Genomic DNA, 19,871 nt, shown 5'->3' with positions numbered 1-19,871 from the left:
GCACTGGCACTGCCCTGGTAAACTACCCACTGATTAATTGCTGCTTGTCTACCAGCCGGGCTCCCCAGCCTCGAGTATATTTAATACGTAGAAAGCCGAGCTCAGCCCCAGCAGAAAGCCGGGCTCAGCCACAACCGGAGTGCTCCCAAGGGCCCGGGACCTACCTGCTGGGCGATCTGGAATCACTGTCCTGGGAGGAGAGTGAGGGGCTGTGGGAACTTCCGCTGCTGTGGCGATGGGACCTCCGGCCTGGGGACTCGTGTGGCCTGGGAGAGAAACCAGCCTGTACCTAAGTTCTGTTTCCTGATGGAAGCCACAGCTGACCAATTTCCCCTCCCCAAGTCTCCTACAAAAATAATGCAAAGGCTGTCCACACTGGTGCAAAGCCCAGCCAGGCCCTGTGGGCCATTGGTGGGAATTAGGAGAAGGTGCCTTTTTCTCCAGATAGCCCCAGCCCCCCAAGACCTCACTCGTCCCTCAGCTATTGTTCTTGTGACCCTGGAGAGGTGCAGGGGAGTTACAAGGACTGAGCTTGAAAAGACCCTGGACCCCGAGGCAAGAGGCCTGGGTTCCAGTTCCAGCTCTGCCACTGACTCGACTCTGGAGGGCTCTTGGCTTCCTCTCTGGGTCTGAATGTTTCCACCTGGGCAGGGGGTACAAAATGAACTACCTTCAAGAGCCTGATTCTGTGATTCCAGGGGGCCGGGTTTGCTGTGCGGGAAGAAGGGCTGAGGAGCTGGAGAATGGGGAAGAGTGCTCACCTCTTCCTCTCTTTGTTCTTCTCTTTTCTTTTGCTCTTGGGGCTTCGAGATCTACAGAAAGCAGAGGCTAGGTGACAGCACAGCCTGAGTCAGGCAGGGGAGAGTGAGCCTCCAGGGAGCCCAGCTGTCCTATGTGTGAACCTGAGATTTGTTCCCCCCTCTGACCCGAGCCTTTCTGGCAGATATGGAATTGCCCATCCCACTCCATGCTCTGGTTCCTTCAATTCTGCCAAGTCTGTTCCTTCCTTCTCCAGTAGATCCTGGCCCATGATCACCTTCTGCCTGGGCCCTAACTGCTGCTCCCTCTGGGAGTGCTAAATGGTGATGTGGCCACAGACCCAGAAGGAAGGCTGACCTGCCCTTACTGGTATCTTCTGCATAAGTCTTGGGACAGGCCCCTCTGATGAGTTATCAGGGTGGGGAGTGGCCCTCCACACTTCATTTGTGTTCCCTATGCCCTAGGTCTCCTCAGATGGGGCCGCCCAGACAGAGCCCAAGCCTGCTTCTCTGTTCTCTAGACTGTGGCCCAGCCCAGGGTCAGTCACCAGGGGCTTAGAAAATAAATGCTTTCCCTTGGGTGTGATTTTCCTGCCCTTGGGCATGATCTCCCTGCTTTTGGATTACTCCTCTGGACCCCTATCCCATCCCATCCAGCTCTCTGCGGTGGGCCCCACAGCCCAATTCCTGCCTTTGACAAAAGGATTGAGAGCCTTCTGATTAGCCCTCTAAGGTCTTACCTCATGCCGGTCCCGTAGGTCTCTCAGCCCCACCTCCCTGATGCCACCAAATTCTGACTCAATCCTCTAGTCCTGAACAGATGCTTTCTTCTGACCAAAAATGAGGTGGTGCTAAGAAACACTGGGAGGTATTTCTCACAGGATCAAAAGGAATGGGAGGCATATCTGGGACGGGGCGGGGACGGAGTGCAGGGGCAAAAGTTTGGGTGAAGAACCCATGTTGTATGCTTGGGGCCTCAGTCTCCCCATCTGGAGCTATCTAGCCTAGCTCATCTCTAGGTCCTTCCCGGGACTGACAGGTGCTTGCCAGAGGATCTGTACAAGCTGATGGGACATACTGAGGGCAGCAGGGGCCAACACTGGCCTAGAAGGACTGGGGGAAGGGAAAGAGGAAACTGGGAGATTGGAGGGCCAGGATTAGGTGTCCAATTAGGCTCCTTCCCCCCTGGCAAATGGCCACAGGCAAATACACACCGCAAAGATGGGGCTGGGGACTCTGCTTCTCCTCAGGGCTGCTGGGAGGGGCTCTGGCTCTCATGCCAACCACAGGGATGTGACTGCCCCACATCTTTCCCTCCACGCTGAGTGTTCTACTTTCTCCACCCCTGCTTCTGCCTGAGCTCCTATCTTTCACTTCCTCCTGTCCTCTCTCCCAATCCATCCTGAGTAAGTCACTGTCCTGCTTCAAAGGTTCATGTTGGCTCTCAGCCCTGCCTTGGTGGAGGCCATCTCCATAGCAGTCAGGCCTGTTGGGGGTTGGCACCTGCCCCTCAAGATTCTCCACCTCTAGCCACAGCCCACCCACTCTGTCTCTGCCAATTGAGGCATCCTTCTATCTGGCATGCCCTTTTCCTGCAAATTCTGCCTTCTAACTGACACCACTACGGACACACCCCTTAGACACTGGGACTGCTGTATTGTCTGGAAATTCTTGGGGTCCCTCCATCAAGGCTGACTCATGGGACAGGCAAGGATTGCAAATCACTGGTCTTCATTGTCCTCCCCCCACCCTCAGTCCCCTGCCTGGGGCTAAGAAGGAGTGCCTGGAGGGGGAGGGCAGAGCAGGGCAGGACCCTCAAAACCCCCCTCCCATCATGGCTTCCTTTGGGCTTTGGTCTCTGCAGGGGGGCACCAGCCTCTAACCATATCCTCCTATCACACCGCCACAGGGCACCGCTCACCTGTGCCGTCTCTTCCTCCTGGACCCAGAATCAGACCTGTAGGGCCATACAAGGGTTCTCTTGAGTCCATCTGGGGTGACTCAGGGACACCCAAGCAGCACAGCCCTGGTCCTGGGCCCCATGGAAGTGAGAGGAAGCCCCAGGAGAGGGGGGTACCTGTCTTTGCGGTGCTTCTTCACACTCTTCTTCTTCTTGCGCAGGGGTGAGGAGCTCCCACAGCTGCGGACAAAGGGGTGGGAGGTGGGCTCTAGTGAACTGGGGCCTGGGAGGTGGAGGGGCAGCTGGAATGGCTAGGGGAGGCTGGGTGCCTGGGCTCAAAGCTGGAAAGGGGATTCCAGGCCATGAAGCCAACTGCCTGCTGTACAGAGTGAACCGGGCCCAGAGGGTTGGCAAGGTCCCTGGAGGTAGTTGATGGAACTGCCCGTGTTGTCCCTGGTCACCCTTCTAGCCTCCTTGGCATTGTGAGAGGGGGCTGTTCAAACCAAAGGCTGCAATAATGGGAGTTCTGGCCTTGGTGGGGAAAAGCTGCTGGTGTCCAAGGTCCAGGCGCTGAGGTCCAAGGCCTCCTGCCTCTGGAGATGGCCTTGAATCTCACCCACCCACAGACAACCCCCCCACCCCAACCCTTCCTGGTCCTTGCCCGCCTTCATCACTGACCTGCACTCCGAGTCTAGTCTCCTCTTTTTGCTGAGGGCCAGGGGAGAAAGAAGGACAGACAGTTGGACGGGGTTAGTTGGGTCCCCAGACGATTGCCAGGGTCTCACTCAGGACAGGGGAGGGGGAACCACAGATGAGACCCTGGCAAACCCCTCCAACCCAGGCCACTCACAGAGGGGTGGGGAGGGCAGGGCTACTGGGGAAGGGCAGAGGGGTACCCATCAGGTGGACGGGGTCAGTGTGTCTAGTTCTGGGGCAGAGGGTCTGAGAAAGAGGCCAGCGTATCCGGTTCTGAGGTTTGGGGCGGGTGAGTGCCGATGTGGGGACTCAGAGGGAACGTGGTGAAGGGGAGGAGCTAGTGGAGTGCGGGCCTGGTAAAAGGAAGGGGGTTGAGTGAAGGCGGGGTCAGTAGGGGGAGAGCACTTCGTTAGGGGCCGAGGCTCAGCGAGGGCGGGCTCACAAATGCGGCGGTGAGTCCCTGCAGACTCCGCGGGAGGGGAGACCCACCGCGCCCCTCCCGCCCCCCCGCAGCCGGCGGCGCTCTCACCGGCTCCTCCGGTGGCTGCCTTTCTTTTTCTTCTTCTTGGGAGGGGGCGAGGCCGAGCTGCTGGACCAGTGCTTGGTCCTGCGGGAAAAGGGGCGGGGCGGGGCGGAGGTGAGGGGGCGGGGCGAAGGTGAAGGGGCGGGGCGGGGCGGAGGTGAGGGGGCGGGGCGGGGAGGAGGTGAGGGGGCGGGGCGGGGCGGAGGTGAGGGGACGGGGCTGGCGGAGGTGAGAGGACGGAGCTGGCGAAGGTGAAGGGGCGGGGCGGAGGTGAGGGGGCGGGGCGAAGGTGAAGGGGCGGGGCGGAGGTGAAGGGGCGGGGCTGGCGGTGGTGAAGGGGCGGGGCGGAGGTGAAGGGGCGGGCCCTCCCGCCCACCCGCCCACCCGGGCCCTGTCCTTCCCTCCGCGCCGGGCGCTGACCTGTAGCCCCGGTGCCCGCGGTAGCAGGCGGCCGGGCAGTCGCAGTCCACCGGGCCGTCGTCCTCGTCGAAGGGCGCGTACTCCAGGCCTGGCTCGGCGCCCTCGGGCAGCCGCGGTGTCTCCGCCACGCTGCCGGCGACAGTGACGCTCAGCACCGGCCCGGCCTTCCCGCCGCCCCTTTCTCAGTGCAGCGCCCCAGGCCTGCTCCTCCCCAGAGGTCCAAGGGAGGCGGGGTGCGGCCGGCTCCGGGGTCTGCAGCCTCGACCCCTGGACGGTCAGGCGGGGATTTGGGGAATCCCGCGGGGAGCCTTCCTTACAGGACTCCCAGCCTTAACGGTGCCATATTTTGTGAAAGAGAAAAAAGAGCAAGGAGCCCTCCCCGTCTAAGTTCCCTCTACAAGCTCTCCCTCTCTCATCAGTGAGCACCCCCTCCTGAGTGAGGCCCTCCCCTATTGAGTCCCCTTCCCGCACAGACTCTGTCCCTTAGTCCCGTTCATTGCACCCCCAATCCAGCCCTCTTTCCCGCCCCCCATGGAGCCCCTTTCACGGATCCCTGTCCGCTTTACCCTCACTGCCCCATTCTCCAGCCCCTTTCCCCTCTCTAAGCCCGCTCATCCTCTCCAGCCTTTTCCCTCACTGAGCCCCCCTCACTGATAAGGTTTTCCCTAACCCCACTGTCCCTGTCCCTGAGCTGCCTCCCCCTGCCCACCCGACTGCCTCCCTCCCCCACACCCCTCCTTCCTCCAGCCCTGGCTGCCTCTCTAAAATATGCATAGCTTCCCCTCGCCCTCCTCTCCGCAGCCTCCAGCCTCCGGAGGCCGCCTTGCTCTTCTGCTGCCGAGCTGTCATCAATCACTGCCTGGCGGCAGCGCTCCGCCTCGGATGCTCGCCATCCATCTTGCAGAGCTCTCCCCTACACTCAGCAGGGCCCCTGGTGGTCCTGGCCCTGCTCCTGGTTCAGGAGCCCAGCCGTCAGCCAGATGTTTGCACCCTGCGGGCATGTCAGAGAATGATGCTTTTTTCCAAAAGGCAGCTGGACTTAAGGCAAGCGCATGGGTTTTGAAGCAGCAGTTGTGCCATCATCACACACGGACCCTAAGTCATTGTATGGCTTGGTGCCTGTCTGCCCCCTCTCTGAACCTCTTCTCCAAAATGAGAGTGATAACTGTTATAGGGCTTTGGGAGAATTCACTTAGGTAACCAGTGCTTTGCAACTTTGCTTTTTAGTAAACACACCCAGAAGCCACCCTCTAAAAGCCCAGCTCCAGGGTACCGGTTCCAGGGTGGTGCCCCCCCCAACCCCCACTATTTTTCATTCCATGCTGGCTCAGACAATGCCCTTCCTGCATGGAGGCTCAGTTACCCTCCCTCATTGCACCCCTAATCCAGCCCTCACCTGGCTGGATTCCATTCACTTGGCTCATTCTTCCCCTGCCCTGAGAGAGAGAGAGGCCAGGACTTGGATGGCAGAGTGTTAAAAACATGACATGAGCTTTGGATTCACACAGACAGGTCTGAATCCAGGCATGACCAAGCTCACTGAGCCTCAAGGTCCTTATCTATCCAACAAGGAAAGAATATCCCAGCTTTGAGGAGAGGATTAAGTGAGATTCTGTCTTTGAAGCTCCTGTTGTCCCGTTGTCATCCCCCTCCCCCCTCCCCCCACACACAGGGTCACCACTGTTAGATGGGGAGCTCAGTCTGACACTCACACACCAACACCTCCTCTTGCAGGGAGAAAAGCAGTAGTGACACATGAAAGAGATACAGGACAAGAAAGGCAGACCACAGCGACGGAGGGAAAAGAATCTTCAGAAACAAATCTCCAGCAATCTGCTAATCTAGAATCTCAGTGATGCCATCCGGTTCCCTAACGTGACCCTGGCAGCCTTGAAGTCATCCAGGTAGTACAGGAGGTTTTTCTGGAGTGATGGGGGAGAGGCTCATGTCATTCCCCCCACCCCCACAGAGTCAAACACCCCCACATCCCTTCACTCAAACCTCTGTGCTCTCCCCACGCTCTTCTCCCGAAGCCAGTGGCCTCCCACCTCCTGTCCCTGTCCCTGAAATCCCCAACTCACCCCCCACAGCCCTCAGCCACACAAATGCCTGACACATAAAAGTTAGTCTTTAGCCGAAACCGGTTTGGCTCAGTGGATAGAGCGTCGGCCTGCGGACTGAGGGGTCCCGGGTTCGATTCCGGTCAAGGGCATGTGCCTGGGTTGCGGGCACATCCCCAGTGGGGGTGTGCAGGAGGCAGCTGATCGATGTTTCTCTCTCGTCGATGTTTCTGGCTCTCTGTCCCTCTCCCTTCCTCTCTGTAAGAAAATCAATAAAATATATTTAAAAAAAAAAAAAAAGTTAGTCTTTAGCAAAACGTAAGGGCATTCCAACATTGTTTGGAGCCAGTGAGAGAGGGGGCTTCTGCTTATCTGGACACAAAAATGAGGACGGCTGTTGACAAAATAAAGTAGCTCAGTTTGGGCACTGCCTTCTGCAGGGAGCCCTTCTTGCCTCCTAACATCCTAGCCGAGTGAGCCACTGAGTGTAGGCCCTCACTGAGCCCCACCCCTCACTGAGCCCCACCCCTCACTGAGCCCCACCCCTCACTGAGCCCCACCCCTCACTGTGCCCCCTTACTCTGCTGGCAGCCCCCTTTCTTCCTCTGTCCTGGGACAGAACTCTCTCCCCTCTACCCCATCCTCCCTCCTTAGGGCCTTGCCATTTGGCCTCTTTCATGCTTCAGTCCCTTCTGAGAGGTTTACTTGAGAGCAGGCACAGGGTATGAGTAGCAGGCTCAGGGAGAGGCACAAGGTCTCAGAACCTTCTGGTAAGACTTGTTCTGGGAGTTCCAGGGATGTCAATGGGAGTAGGCCTCTTTTGCTAGTTTTGTGGGGCTGGTACCACCACATCTGCTTTGCAAGATCTCCCAGGGTTCTCCTATCCTGCCTTTCCTAGATGACAATATCACTAACAACAATATTTTCTAATGTTTAAATAGTTCTTTGCAGTTCACAAATCCCATGTAGAGCTACTTAGAAAAATTGTCCCTCCCCCCATTTTATAGATGAGAAAACTGAGGCCCAGAGAGGTTAAGGAACATCCCCTATGGTTTTGGGACCTTTGAGTAAAGAATGTGAGTTCACCTGTGCAATTGGCTTTGAGAAGTCATGTGCAAACAGGATAGCCCTTGACTTAGCGGCTGGGGTTCCCTGCTGTAGATGTTAGCTCAGCTGTCCCTTCCCTACTTTGTAGACAGAGTTGAGGGGGTGTGTACTGAGCTCTAGATTTGTTTAACATTTCCTACTCTTAAGTTCATGTTTGTGGTCTAGTTTACTTCTCAGCACGTCCATGAAATCAGCAGGGGAGGCATTCCTCCCCGGGACAGAACAAATCAAGCCCAGGTAACTGACCAAAGCAGGCCCAAAGAGTCCACTGCAGAGGGACCAAGAACACATCGAGGATGAACACAGCACTGCACAGGACACATGCTGGACGGGCTGCCACGGGCAAGGTTCTGACCTGGGAAAAGACCGCCTGTCACGTGCCCTTCTTCCCGCCAGCAGTTTTGCTAATTAACTGGCTCTGTTTTCCATTATCCAGGAGCATAATGGCCAATTGACAGATGAATGAGTCCAGACAGAAGAGGGGCAGATCCCAGGCAAAGGCTCTGCCCTCTCTGCTCCTGCTCATTCACTCAGCCAGTGTGCCAGGCCTACCAGGGGCCTGGAGAGAGGGGGGTTGTGGGGTTTAGTGACGGCAGGAAAACAGATGAGTCAGGCCCAAGGCCTCTCCTCTATCTTCTCAAAATGCCGGGCAAAAATATAACACTGTGCATATTATAATTACTAATGCAAGTGCCAGGTACTATTCTAAGCACTTTGCATGTATTTAATCATTTAATGCTCAGAACAAGCCTCTGATGTGGGTACCACCATTAATATTCCCATTTACAGATAAAATAATGAGGCACAGAGAGGTCATACTCCATCTAAAATTAGATGCACAGAAAGAAAAGATGAATTTTCTCACAGTGTTAGAAAGTAACTTATGAATTTTGTTCTCTATAAACCCTCTATTCCAAACATTTTGTTGTATTATAAAACTATGAAAACAATTATTCTTAAAAGTTGTCATTGTCTATTAGAGTAAAAAAAAGAAAAAAGAACTGACAGCAGCCCCAAGAAATAAAGAAAACATATGCATTCCAAAGAAGAGAAAGTTTTACTTTTATCCTGGCAATATGGGCAAAGTGGTTTTTAGAGGCAACCTTGGATGATGGGGTGTTTTGAGTCTGTGCAGAAAAGGCTAGGGTGTTTGAGGCTGAGGGCCCAGAATGAGAAAAGATATGGGAGTGAGAACATACAGGGCATAGCTGAGAATTGCCAGTAGGTCAGGCCGGCTGCTGTGTGATGCTGAGAGTGCGAGACCAGGCTGGGTCTAGTGTGTGGAGGCCTTGAATGCCAGGCCAGGGAGTCCAGACTTGATTGCATGGATGATGAGGAACCTACAGAAGGTTTTGGGGGCAAAATAGGACTCCCCACACCAATCATTTCCAAAGACAAAAGTCTCCAGGTCTCTGAGACCTCACTATTTCTCTCCATCACCTCTCCCCCAGCTGCTCCACTGTTCTCTCCACAGTTTCATCCATCTGATCATCTTTCAAAGGGTAAAGCCTCCACGCACCTGTCTGACCACATCACACCTTCCACTGGCTCCCACCATCTATGGGGTCACATCCAGATACTGCAGCAGTGTGATGTTCTGGCATCCAGTATGGAGGGTAGACAGGTGGCGTGTTGGTTGAGGTGGGACTGCCCCAAGAGACTGTCACTCAAACCAGTCAATCAACTTAAGGAAGACTGATGATCCCTGGGGATAAAAAGCTCTGGGAGTGACTCTGTCTTTGTTGAGACCCTTTCCTGAGTGGGAGTTGTCATGGGCTCTTACAGCTCATAGACAGTTAAAATCAGACAGACACACACACACACACACACACACACACACACACACACACACACGGTGGAAATCCTTCAGCTGGCTCTTCTTTGTCATCTTATTCTGAGAGGGTATTGAATTTCTACACATCTCAAATTACCCATCTATGAGTGCGTGTGGGGTATCAGGGTCAGGAAGCCAAAGGCATGAGCACGGACTGCTGGGTGGTCAGAGGGCTTTATAAATCCCTGAGAGAATCTCACAGTTGGCAGAGAAGGTGGAGAAACTCAGGCAGAGGGGAACAAGTTAAGATCAATCTAACACTCGCCATTGCCAGGCTTCCCTGTGATCATGGGGATCGTGGATGTTATGGATTGAATGTTGTGTCCCCTCCAAATTCATATGTTGAAACTGTAATCCCAATGTGATGGTATTAGGAGGCAGGGCCTTTGGGAGGTAATTGGGTCATGAGGGTGAGTGCTCATGAATGGGACTAGTGCCCCAATAAGAAGAGACAAGAGAGCTAGCTTTCTTTTTTGTCACGTGAGGATATAAGAAGGTCGCCGTCTACAACCCAGAAGACATTTCTCACCTGAACCTGACCATGATCTCAGACTTCCAGCCTTCAGAGCTGTGAGAAACAAGTTTTTGTTGTTATACAACAAAGCCACCCAATCTCTGGTATTTTTGTATAGTAGCCTGAGCTGACTAAGATAGTGGTGCTGGCCATCTAGCAGTGATACATGTCTGCTGTGTGCTAGTGACTATTCTTCACGTTTACAGTCATTGTCTCATTTAATTTCCTCAACAGTCCTATGAGGCAGGTACTAATATCTCCATTTTATAAGTAAAGAGGTGGAAGCCCAGAGAAGTTAGGGACCTGTTCAAGTCGCACAGCTGGAGTGTGGTGGAGCAGGAATCCATAGCCCAGGCGGTTAACATTGAACTTAAAGGTTTGGACAGGTGGAGTGTCTGACACCAGAGCCTGCACTCTCCCTCCACTACCCCACACTCTGAGCTAAGAATTGAAGGTCTACAATAAGGCAAGTACAGGACCGATCTCATCTCTGTGCCTCCGGCCTTGGGTTCAGCACCACAAACAGCTCCTCCCAGCCCCTGAGTTATCTAGGGCGCACCATCAGCAATCCTTAGTTGGCTATAGTCACTTTTTGGAGTGACATTTTCACACCATACTGGCTGCCTGAACTAAAAGAAGCCTTCTGGTTGATCCCCTTTCCTGTGTAAAGGAGGAAACCGAGGCTTCAGGGAAGATGGGCAAGCTGCCTTGTTCTAGGCACCAGGGATATAGCAGTAAACAAAACTGATGAAAGATCCTACCTTCATGGAGCTCATGTGCTAGTGGGGTCCCAGGATCCTGCCAAGTCTACCTTGTCTTCTGCCTCCAGACCAGGAGCTCTCCCTGACTGTCAAGTCTTCCAAGGACCCTTTCCTGACTGACAACCCTAGCCTGTCCCCCTCAGTTTTCCAACTGAACATGCACAGGGCTGAAAGGTTCAAGTGGCCACATTGTCAGGAGCTGCCAGTAATTCCTGGTTTCAGGTTTCAGGTTTGTGTTCCCACCCAGAGAGCAGGAGGCACGTCTTCCCCCTCCTCTCCTCCCTCCTCGTTGCACTAGCTCAGAGTTAGGCATGCAGCACAGATCCTCAAGGACATTTCTTTTGATGGTGGAGACACTGCAACACTCCCATGGCATATTTCTCAGTGCGTCCCAGTTCTTAAATGCATCATTCACTTGTTCGTTCACTTAAGGAAAGATAAGATCAAGACTCCTGGAAAAGACCTGGGAATCATCCACTAACAGGAGAGCATTCAGCTGTAGAAGGGATAAGATTCCCCCAGGAGAAGAGGGAAGGCAGAAGGAAGCGACCTGAGGGCGTGATGGAACCTTTCGGGGAGGGGCACCAACCTCTAGGAAGTGGGCAGGGATAAGGGAGACAGCAGAAGCCGTCAGAGGGCCAGGAGGAATTCCCAGAGAACTGCATGCTGGAAGCCAGGGGGGAAAGTAGGTTTTCAGAAGGGGAAGCCTAATGGTGGAAACACAACTGCCAGAGAGGTCAGGCCCACAGCGTGGTAGAGGCCATAGCCTGAGCAAGTCACCACATCTTCATGGCTTAAGGAAGTTGAGGCAATGCATGCCACACACTCCAGAAAAATTTGATTGAGTCCTAGCTGGTTTGGCTCAGTGGATAGAGAGTCGGCCTACGGACCGAAGGGTCCCTGGTTCGATTCTGGGGAAGGGGACATGCCTGGGTTGGGGGCTCAATCCCCAGTAGGGAGTGTGCAGGAGGCAACCAATCAATAATTATCTCTTATCACTGATGTTCCTATCTCTCTCTCCCTCTCCCTTCCTCTCTGAAATCAATAAAAATATATTTTAAAAATTTTTGATTGAGAAAGGAGAGAAAAATGTGGGCTGGTAGCTGGAGGAGAAAGCAGAACTGAGGAAGGACAATAACTAGATTAATAGGAAAGAGCCCAGGGGAGGGGAAAAGGGCAGGCCTGAGCTGGAAGGGCCCAGGGAAGGTGCCAGGTAGAGTCCAGAGAAGGCCTCACACCCTCACACTGGATCGGAGGGGAAAGGGCAGATGAATTCCAGAGGAGTCCTGGGTGATTGGAGGGGCACCAGTCCGCAAGCCAGGCCCTGTTGGGTTTGGAGGTGGTGCAGGCAGCAGCAGGTGGATCTGGTTTACCAGGAGGTTTGAGAGAGGAAGAGAAGGGCTGGCCTTGCTTTGTAGGGAACTGGCTGGCATGAGGGGGAAGGCACAGGAGCTGGGAGGGCTGCTGGGAGTTCCGGGGGGCTGGAGAGAAGGAGTTAGTGGTGGCATCACCTATTCCCACCAGAGAGGAAGAGGGAGAGGCCAACTGGGCCTGGCCCCCACGTCACCCATGAGCCCCCCACAAGCCTGAGGCTGCTCTGACTCTGCTTTCACTCCTACCCAGGCCAGAGAGGGGAGGTTTAAGTGAGGTAAGAAGCAGGGAGTGCCACAACGGGCCAGGGACACTGAGGCTTTGCAAGGGGAAGATCGATCAGAGTGAATTCAGTGACACCCAGTGCACGCTGCCTGCCAGGCATCTGGCCATCCAGACATGCCTGGACACTCTGGGACAGGCCGTCCCGTCCTCCTATGGCAGTCTGCTCCATTCTGTACAGTTTTGAGTAGTTCCCAGTTCTTCTCTAAATGAGACAAAGTTGACCTCTCTATAACTTCCCTGTTTATCCAAAGCCCTCCTGGGGGCCTATAGCCCACCAGTCCTGTGACAGGCGTCTCCTGCCCTATGACAGGTGCAGAGATGTCACACACACACACACACACACACACACACACACACACACGCACACACACGCGCACACACACACACACACGCTCATGCCCTCTTTCTCTGGCAAGACTTTGGCCACGCTAACAATGGCATTTGGTGTGTTGAGTCTTGCTTTCGAGAGTACATGTTTACTCTGGAGGCCATTGTATGGGTGGTAAGAGTTGGGGCACAGGGACTACCTTGGGGTCCCACTGTCAACCTATGACAGTGCTTGGGGTCAGAACATTTATCAGGTTTCCTGATTTGCAGCCTATGATTCCCTGACCTGAGATCTGGGCTGCCTCTCCCACTCTTGGGCCATAGATAGAACCCAGGGAGCAGGGGCAGGTCCCAGTGATGCCCTGGTGCCCTGCCTTGTGCCTGGGCCAGGCTGGAGCTTCCAGTGGACAGAGTTCATGTCTCTCTTCTCTTCCTTGCAGACCCCCAACCCTCAGAAGGAGCATTTGGAAAGGCCCCTCTGGCACCCAGCTGCTGCCTGAGCCTGCACCCTCCCTTCCCCTGCCCCCACACAGGTGGCACTCACATGTGGCCTCCAGGCCGGTCCTCCCTCGTGAGCATGCCCTCCTTCTCCATCAGCATCTGCCGGAAAGTCCTGACCTTCTGCCGGGTTTCCTCCTCAGAGTACCTGCAGGGGTGCGGGGAGGGTGATGACTGCTCTCTTCCTGCCTGTGTCCTCCCCTGCCCCTCCCCGAGTCCTGTCAAAAGAGCACTTTCCAGTTTGGGATGATCTGTCCAAGCAACGCTTTCAACGCTGAGGAAGCTCAAGGCCTGCCCACTTTGTACCAAAGCAGCCAACCAGCCAACTAAACAAACAACCAGCCAGGCAAACAAATAAACGAAAGGAAGATTTGTTCCCAGAGGTGGGGAGACCAGCTAGGTGAGGCTATGCTCTTCCCCTGGCCCTCATCCACCCCCAGGGGAGGCCCCCCTCCCACATCCCAACTACATTCACTCTGGACACATTTCAGGGAGAAGTGAGAATCCATGGCTTTTTCTGCTTTCCGAGCCTCAAGGACATCTGATCCTCACAATAACCTTGGGAGGTTCTTCGAGCATCCCCATCTCTGCAGGATCAAGGCTGCCAAGTGGCTTGCTGGGGATCCCAGTGCTAGATCCATTGTCTCTCTCTGTGTGGGTGGTGGGGTGGGGTGCATGAAATCTGTGCCTTGAATGGAAGTTCTCACTTTTCTTCTCCCTTCTCCCTTCCTCCCTCCCTGAACCAGATCTCAGGCTAGGGATCAAAGGCAAGAATTGTTTACTCCTTATCCTCACTCCTACACCCTGGAGTCAGTCTTCACCCTCTCTCACTGCTCCACTGTGACAGCTGCTGCCCGTTATTGGGCAAACAGGTCTCAAGTGTGAGTGTGACCATCATCTCCTATTCTCCTCTCTCCTCGTATCTCTTGAGGTCAAGCCTCTCAGCCGAGGCTATGTGGGACAGTGATTAATGGGTGAGGCAGGAGAGCCAGGCAGTCCTATTTTTGAGTCCTGGCACCACCCCCCCCCCCCGCAGTTGCCTAGCTTTGTGACCTTGGACAAGTTCATACACCTCTCTTAGCCTTAGCCCTTACATCTGTGACATGAGATAGTAACCTGCCTTTCAAGGTTATCATAAGGATTAAGAGAGATGATGCATATACAGTCCTTTGCCCATCACATAGTAGGTACTCAATAAATCATAGTGATTGAGGATTTTTGTTCCAGAGTGATGGGAACAGAGGCTCTCCGCCATTTTCTACTCCAGGCCCCTGCCAGATCAGCAGGGTCCCAGGTCAGGAGCCACCTGGATCTCTTCACTCTGCATTCCCAGGAGGCAAAGGCTGACATGGAAGGGAGGCTGGTACCCAAACCATTCACTCTTTGTGGAAGTGGCAGCATCTGCCAACTTCAGGCCACACAGGAGGCCTGGCTAGCATTGGCCAAACCCTCAGACTAAAAGTCAATGTTGTCTGTGTCCCTCGTCCCCACTCCACGGTACGGGAAGGACATGCCAAATTTGTTCCTGCTTTGGGGACTTCCTGGGTTGCCCTCTGGGGCTGAGGTAGGATGAGGAGACACTGTATTTTAAAAGATTTCCCCAGAGTGGAAAATGTCCTTGCCCAGACCTAGGGCTCCTAGATAATCCCTTTCTTTGTCATTAATTTGATTTCCACTGTAGCTCTGAGAGGGTGGATGGCCTCACTATTCCCATGTTATAAAAGAGGAAACGGAACAAGGGAGAGGGGAGGGCTCAAAGCTCCACGCCCAACTAGGCCACCTTGCCACCACCACCATTGCCATTGTGTCCTCACAGGAAAGGACCTCGGTAGGGTGGGTGGGAGATGTTTGTGGTGGGGGTGAGAACATCACATTGCACAGGCTGTGGGCTCTGTCCCCACCCCTATGGTGATTGCAGGCTGCACACAGAGGCTACCCTGGAAGGTGTTTCCAAATGCAGCATCAATCACCAGTGAATTAGCCGACCATCCATCAATATTAAGGAAGGGATTGCTTTTTAATGAGGCCAAAGAATGCGTGTTCCTGTGACTAGTGGGAATATTTGTCAAATGCCTGAGAACCTGGTAAATAAACGCGAATGAACCAGTGTTTCTAGAAATGGATATTAATGACTAGCTTTGATAACAGGGCAAGGGTCCCTAGTGTTTGTGGAGCACTTGCTGGGGACTGACTCGGGGCAGAGGAGCCCTGTCATGCTTTAGTCCACAGGACCCTCAGAACAATTCTGGAAGGCAAGTAATTGGGGCTTGCCCAAGGTCACAGGCTTGGGCTAAAAGCCTGGATTGTTGGGTTTCAGAGTGGCTGTGGCCTTCACCCACCAGGCTGCAACTAAGAGATGGGAAGGGAGGGGGATGGTGACTGGAGAGCTACCTTTGTTGGAGACTCCAGTCTAAGGACCACCTGCAGTAAAGATTGGGTGGGAGGAAGGGGCCCTGACTGAGCATCTGGAGACCTAGTGGGTGCTTCCCAGAGAGGTACAGGTCCTTAATGCCTGGGGACTGACGGCAATGACATGGCCAAATGTCATCCCCTTCCATCAAAGGCTGCCTTCCCCTGGTAAAACTTCTCCCAAGTGCAGCGAGGGGCTGGGCTCTCGGAGGAGGACCGGGTTCAGCCAGGGGAAAGAGGGGTGGGGAGGGAGAGGAGCTTCCTGAGGAATGTGCCTTAGGGTTCCCTGAAAGAAGTCATCCCTTCTGTTCCCTACCCACAGCCATGCTCCCTGCACTCCTTCCCCTCAGCAGGGTTTGCAGGTTTAAGGTCCTGGGGCTCTCTCTGCAGAAGGAAACGGCCATCCTATTCCCTACTCAACCTTCCCCCGGGGATCTCCTTTCTTCTGCCCGCATCCACAGCTCATGGAACCTGTCTTCAGCTGCCAGCCGAGGCCTCCTGTTTTCAGTAGCCTTCCATCCATCACTCTCTAAAGAGACCCTACCTCTCCCATCCCTCAACCTGGTCCCCAGCTGGAGGTGAACAACAAGTCCCCGTGCCCACGTTTTTTCCTTATAAACCCTGCAGGAGGCCCTGGACCCGGGCCTGCCTTCCTGATGGCCTTCCACTGGTGGCTCTCTCTGTTTGAGCCTCAGTGTCTTTCCGGGCTCCACAGGGACAGTGAGCCGTGTCTTGGCTGCCTCTTGAGGAGCCCAAGAGGACTGGATGGACAGACAGAAGTATGGTTTGGAAGGACTGCTGTATACAGGCTGCCTGTCCCCATGTGGCTCCAGGCCCAATCCCACCCACTGGCATTTCTGATTTCTCAGCTCACTGATAGTGCATATCTGATGGACAGGCCCTGCTCCCAACTTTGTCTCTCTCCACAGCCAGCTCACTCCTTTCAAAGTACTCAGGACAGATGCACAAGGGAGCTTTGGGACTAGTAGCTTTCCTTGGAGCTGCACAAACGGGTAGGCTTTGCTCCTAGGTTTGTTTGTGTGTTTTTTTTGCTTTTTTTTGTCTTCAGCCTCTTGTGGAGGGCTGTCTTCACCAGACTTGCCAGGGAGGTCCCTCACAACTCCTCCTTCTCAGCTGGACAAACTCCTACTCATCCTTCAAGGCCCATTCGAATATCTTCTCCTCTCAAAACCTCTCCTCTGAGCTCCTGAAGAACCTGGCCCTCTCATGTCCTGTCCTGTCCTGTCCTGTCCCATGATTCCAATCTGTTTGTGATGGAGTTGGTTGTTAACGTGCTTGTTTCCCTTTTGAGATGGGGAGAGACTTTGAGGAAATAATTCCGATCCAACTCTGGGTCCCAGCATGGCTCAGCACACTTATGTGCCCCATGCCTGGTTCTCACCTAGAGAGGATGAAACCAAGCTTCCAGGTGTGGCTGCCGGCAGCATTCCTTTGCTGAAGCCACAGGAAGCCCTCGCACAGAGTAAGGGTCAATTGTGCTTTCTTGTCTGGCTGCAGCATGTGCTTGGCAGCGTCTAGGCGCTCAAGCCACCGATTTTATAGAAGGGGAAACTGAGGCATGTTTACATGTCTCTCTCCCCCACTGGACTGGACTGGATGTTTTTCAAAGGCATGAGTTGTGTCTCCTTGGCTTCTGTGAATCTGAGCTGGACATAGAGTGGGTGTTCAAGACAGCTTATTGGTTGAATGAACAAGTAAATGAATAAAAAGTTCTGTTGGGTTTGCAATGGTTCCACTCCTACTATTTCAGACTGCCTTCCCTTGGTCCCTTGCCTGACTGGGCTCCAGGGTCCCCACACTTGCCTAGCTCCGCCCTCCACCCCGCCCCGCCCCCGCCCGCTGGCCCTGCCCCGCAGCCCGCAGGCTCCCGGTCTTGGGCCCAGCGGCACACTCACCCCTGCTCCTCCATCATCTCCTGCAGCTCCATGCACTTGAGCTCCACGCGCCGCTTGCGCTCGTGGTCCAGGATCTCGCGGTGCGCGCGCTTTACCAGCCCTGGCTCAGCGGCGCGCATCTCCTCCTCGGTCCGCGGCCAGTTCCCGGAGGAGGCGCCCGGCTGCGGGAAGCCGTTCGCAGCGTCGGGCGGGGACGGCATGCTGGCCGCCCCGTTGTTCACGGTGGAGGACATAGCGGCTGGCCCCGGAGCTGCTGGCCGCGGCCCTATGGGAGACACAGACACGAGGCGAGATGGTCACTTCTCGGCCACCTGCTAAGCTCCTCTCCGCGCGGGTTAATCCTGAAGATTTAAAGGCCCACTCATGGCTCTAATCCGCTTCCCCTCAGACTGCGGAGGAGGGTGGACAGCAAGTCTGCACCTTTGGGTCACACCTCAGAGCAGGAGGGGGGATCGGACACTGTAAGATGGTGAATGCAGGCGGGACTATAGATCGTTTCTAAGGGGCGTTGGCTTGGAATAGAATCATTTCCAGGGACCTATAACCACCAGGGCAATCCTCTCTGCCTTGGACCAATGCCTGGGCCTGTCCGCCTAGCCTTTGCCTGCCCACCTGCTTGCATCTCCCCAGGCAATCAAATTAGTCCCTGGGAAAATTTGTTAGTTTTATTCTTGTTTTTCCTTCAGGGTCAGTTTAAATCTCCTTCTCCCCAAAACACTCATTGTCCTGGCTCTGGCTGGCGGGAATCACAGACCACATGTGCTCCCACCTCCCAGGGCAGCCCTGCAGAGATGGGAAGACAGAGCCTTCTCCAGGCTTAGGGGCACTCCCACCGCAGATGCAGTTTTCAGTCCCCACTTAGATTTGGCCAACTGCTCCAAAACCAGCAGGCCAGCTGGGAGCCTGATCCAGATTATAACCCTCCTTTGTTCTGGAAACACTGCTTCTGCCGAAGTGACCAAAAGTGGCACTGACATTAGCTTTCCAGGCAGCCACATCCTCCTCAGGCTCGGGGTGACATGGGAGCCAGCATGTCTTGGGAGGTAAGAAGTCCTGGCTCCACACTAGGCCCAAGGTGGAGCATATGCATGCATTTGCGTGGGCACACACAAGTATGCGCGCGCACACACACACATACACACCAAGGACCTATCTTAACAGAGGGAGGCACCTTCTGAGCTATTTCCATTTCCTTTCTCCAAGGCTCTGTTAGTTGCTAAGCAACAGGGAGGCCTCCTTCTCAGGGAGTGGGATGCCAGGGAGGGGAAGAGTGGAGGGAGGTGGGAAGAGAAGAAGAGACTGGGCATATCTGGACATCCTGGATGGACCTTCCCTGCAACACAACCGCTAACACACACTCCCCTTCCTGGCCTCAGTGTGATGGGGATGGGGGACATTCAGAGACACAGAGATTGGAAGGCAGAGAAGCGAGAGGGGGACTGTGAGAGGCATGGAAGCTCTAAAGGGGACAGAGTGAAAGTGGTTATGAGAACATAAACTCCTTTATATGTCTATCCTCTTAAGTCCCAAGGCCCTGGGTTCCCGGCCAGGCTCCTCCACTCCTTGCTGAGTGACCCTGAGAACATCACTACCCCTCTCTGAACCTCTGATCCCCTCCTGTGTCTGGGAGCATCATCCAGACTCTTCAGGAGAGGAGGGCTCTTGGGCGTTTACAGACCGAAAATGTTCTTTTAACCTCTCTCCACCCCAAACCCTGTAGGCATCCTGCCTGTCCCTATCCCACCTCTGCTCCCCACTCCACCAAGGCTTCTCCTGGGGTATCCATAAGCATCACCTAGCCTCCAAGCCCCTTCCAACAGATTCCCCATCTTTCTTATCTCTCCCTTTCCCTGGGACACTTCCCCTGACTCCTACATGTTCTTAAAGTTACTGCTCGTAGGCATCACCACCCTCTGGAAGCCTTCCCTCAGCCCTCTGGGAGGTGCTGCCCTCCCAGAGCTCTTGCCACTCACTATTGTCACTATGAGTTCACGGGCCTGGCTCTCCCAGGCTGGGGGCAGTTTAGTTTTCTACTCCTAGTGCCAGCGAAGTGCCTGAGCAAGTGGAACTCAATGCACATGGATAGAACAAATGGGAAACAATGATAACGGGAGGCAGGATGGAGGAATACCTGGCACTGCCCTCAGTACAGCCTGCAAGACCCCTTCATGTTTTGCCCTGTGCTATCGTGCAGCTTCATTCCTTGATACACCTCATCCTGCAACCAACATCCAGCCCCTCAGTCTTGGTCATGTGTTCCCAGACAAGCATTCTCACTCCTTTGTGCCTTTGCCCCTGTGGTTACCCTGTGCTGGAATGCCTGCTCCCCTCTTCTCCATCTGGCACTTCTCTCATCCTTCAGGGCCCAGCCCAAATGTCACCTCCCCTGGGAAGCCTTCCCCACTTCTGAGGAAGGATGAGTCATTCCCTCCTTGACTCCCACTGCTTTTGTCCTCACCTCTTTAGATACGGAGGTTCAACTTGTTTTCATC

General features: G+C 54.5%; 1 protein-coding gene across 2 annotated transcripts in view; it reads right to left on the bottom strand.

The window, feature by feature from the left end:
- SRRM3 (serine/arginine repetitive matrix 3) overlaps positions 1–19,871 on the bottom strand; it is a 52,679-nt gene that overhangs the window by 15,011 nt on the left and 17,797 nt on the right. For both annotated transcript variants that reach the window (XM_059693511.1, XM_059693513.1), the window contains exons 2-10: positions 17,380–17,644; positions 13,101–13,202; positions 4,298–4,426; positions 3,884–3,961; positions 3,337–3,366; positions 2,836–2,898; positions 2,680–2,715; positions 762–812; positions 165–266 (exon numbers count right to left, since the gene is read on the bottom strand). In XM_059693511.1, the coding sequence (XP_059549494.1) occupies positions 165–266; positions 762–812; positions 2,680–2,715; positions 2,836–2,898; positions 3,337–3,366; positions 3,884–3,961; positions 4,298–4,426; positions 13,101–13,202; positions 17,380–17,612 (824 nt within the window). In that variant the 5' untranslated portion in view covers positions 17,613–17,644. The remainder of the gene's footprint in view (positions 1–164; positions 267–761; positions 813–2,679; positions 2,716–2,835; positions 2,899–3,336; positions 3,367–3,883; positions 3,962–4,297; positions 4,427–13,100; positions 13,203–17,379; positions 17,645–19,871) is intronic.

This window comes from Myotis daubentonii, chromosome 4 (assembly GCF_963259705.1).
Source record: "Myotis daubentonii chromosome 4, mMyoDau2.1, whole genome shotgun sequence".
In the NCBI taxonomy this organism is placed as follows: domain Eukaryota; kingdom Metazoa; phylum Chordata; class Mammalia; order Chiroptera; family Vespertilionidae; genus Myotis; species Myotis daubentonii.
Note: the sequence above shows the minus strand (reverse complement) of the source record. Positions and strands in the feature narration are given on the sequence as shown.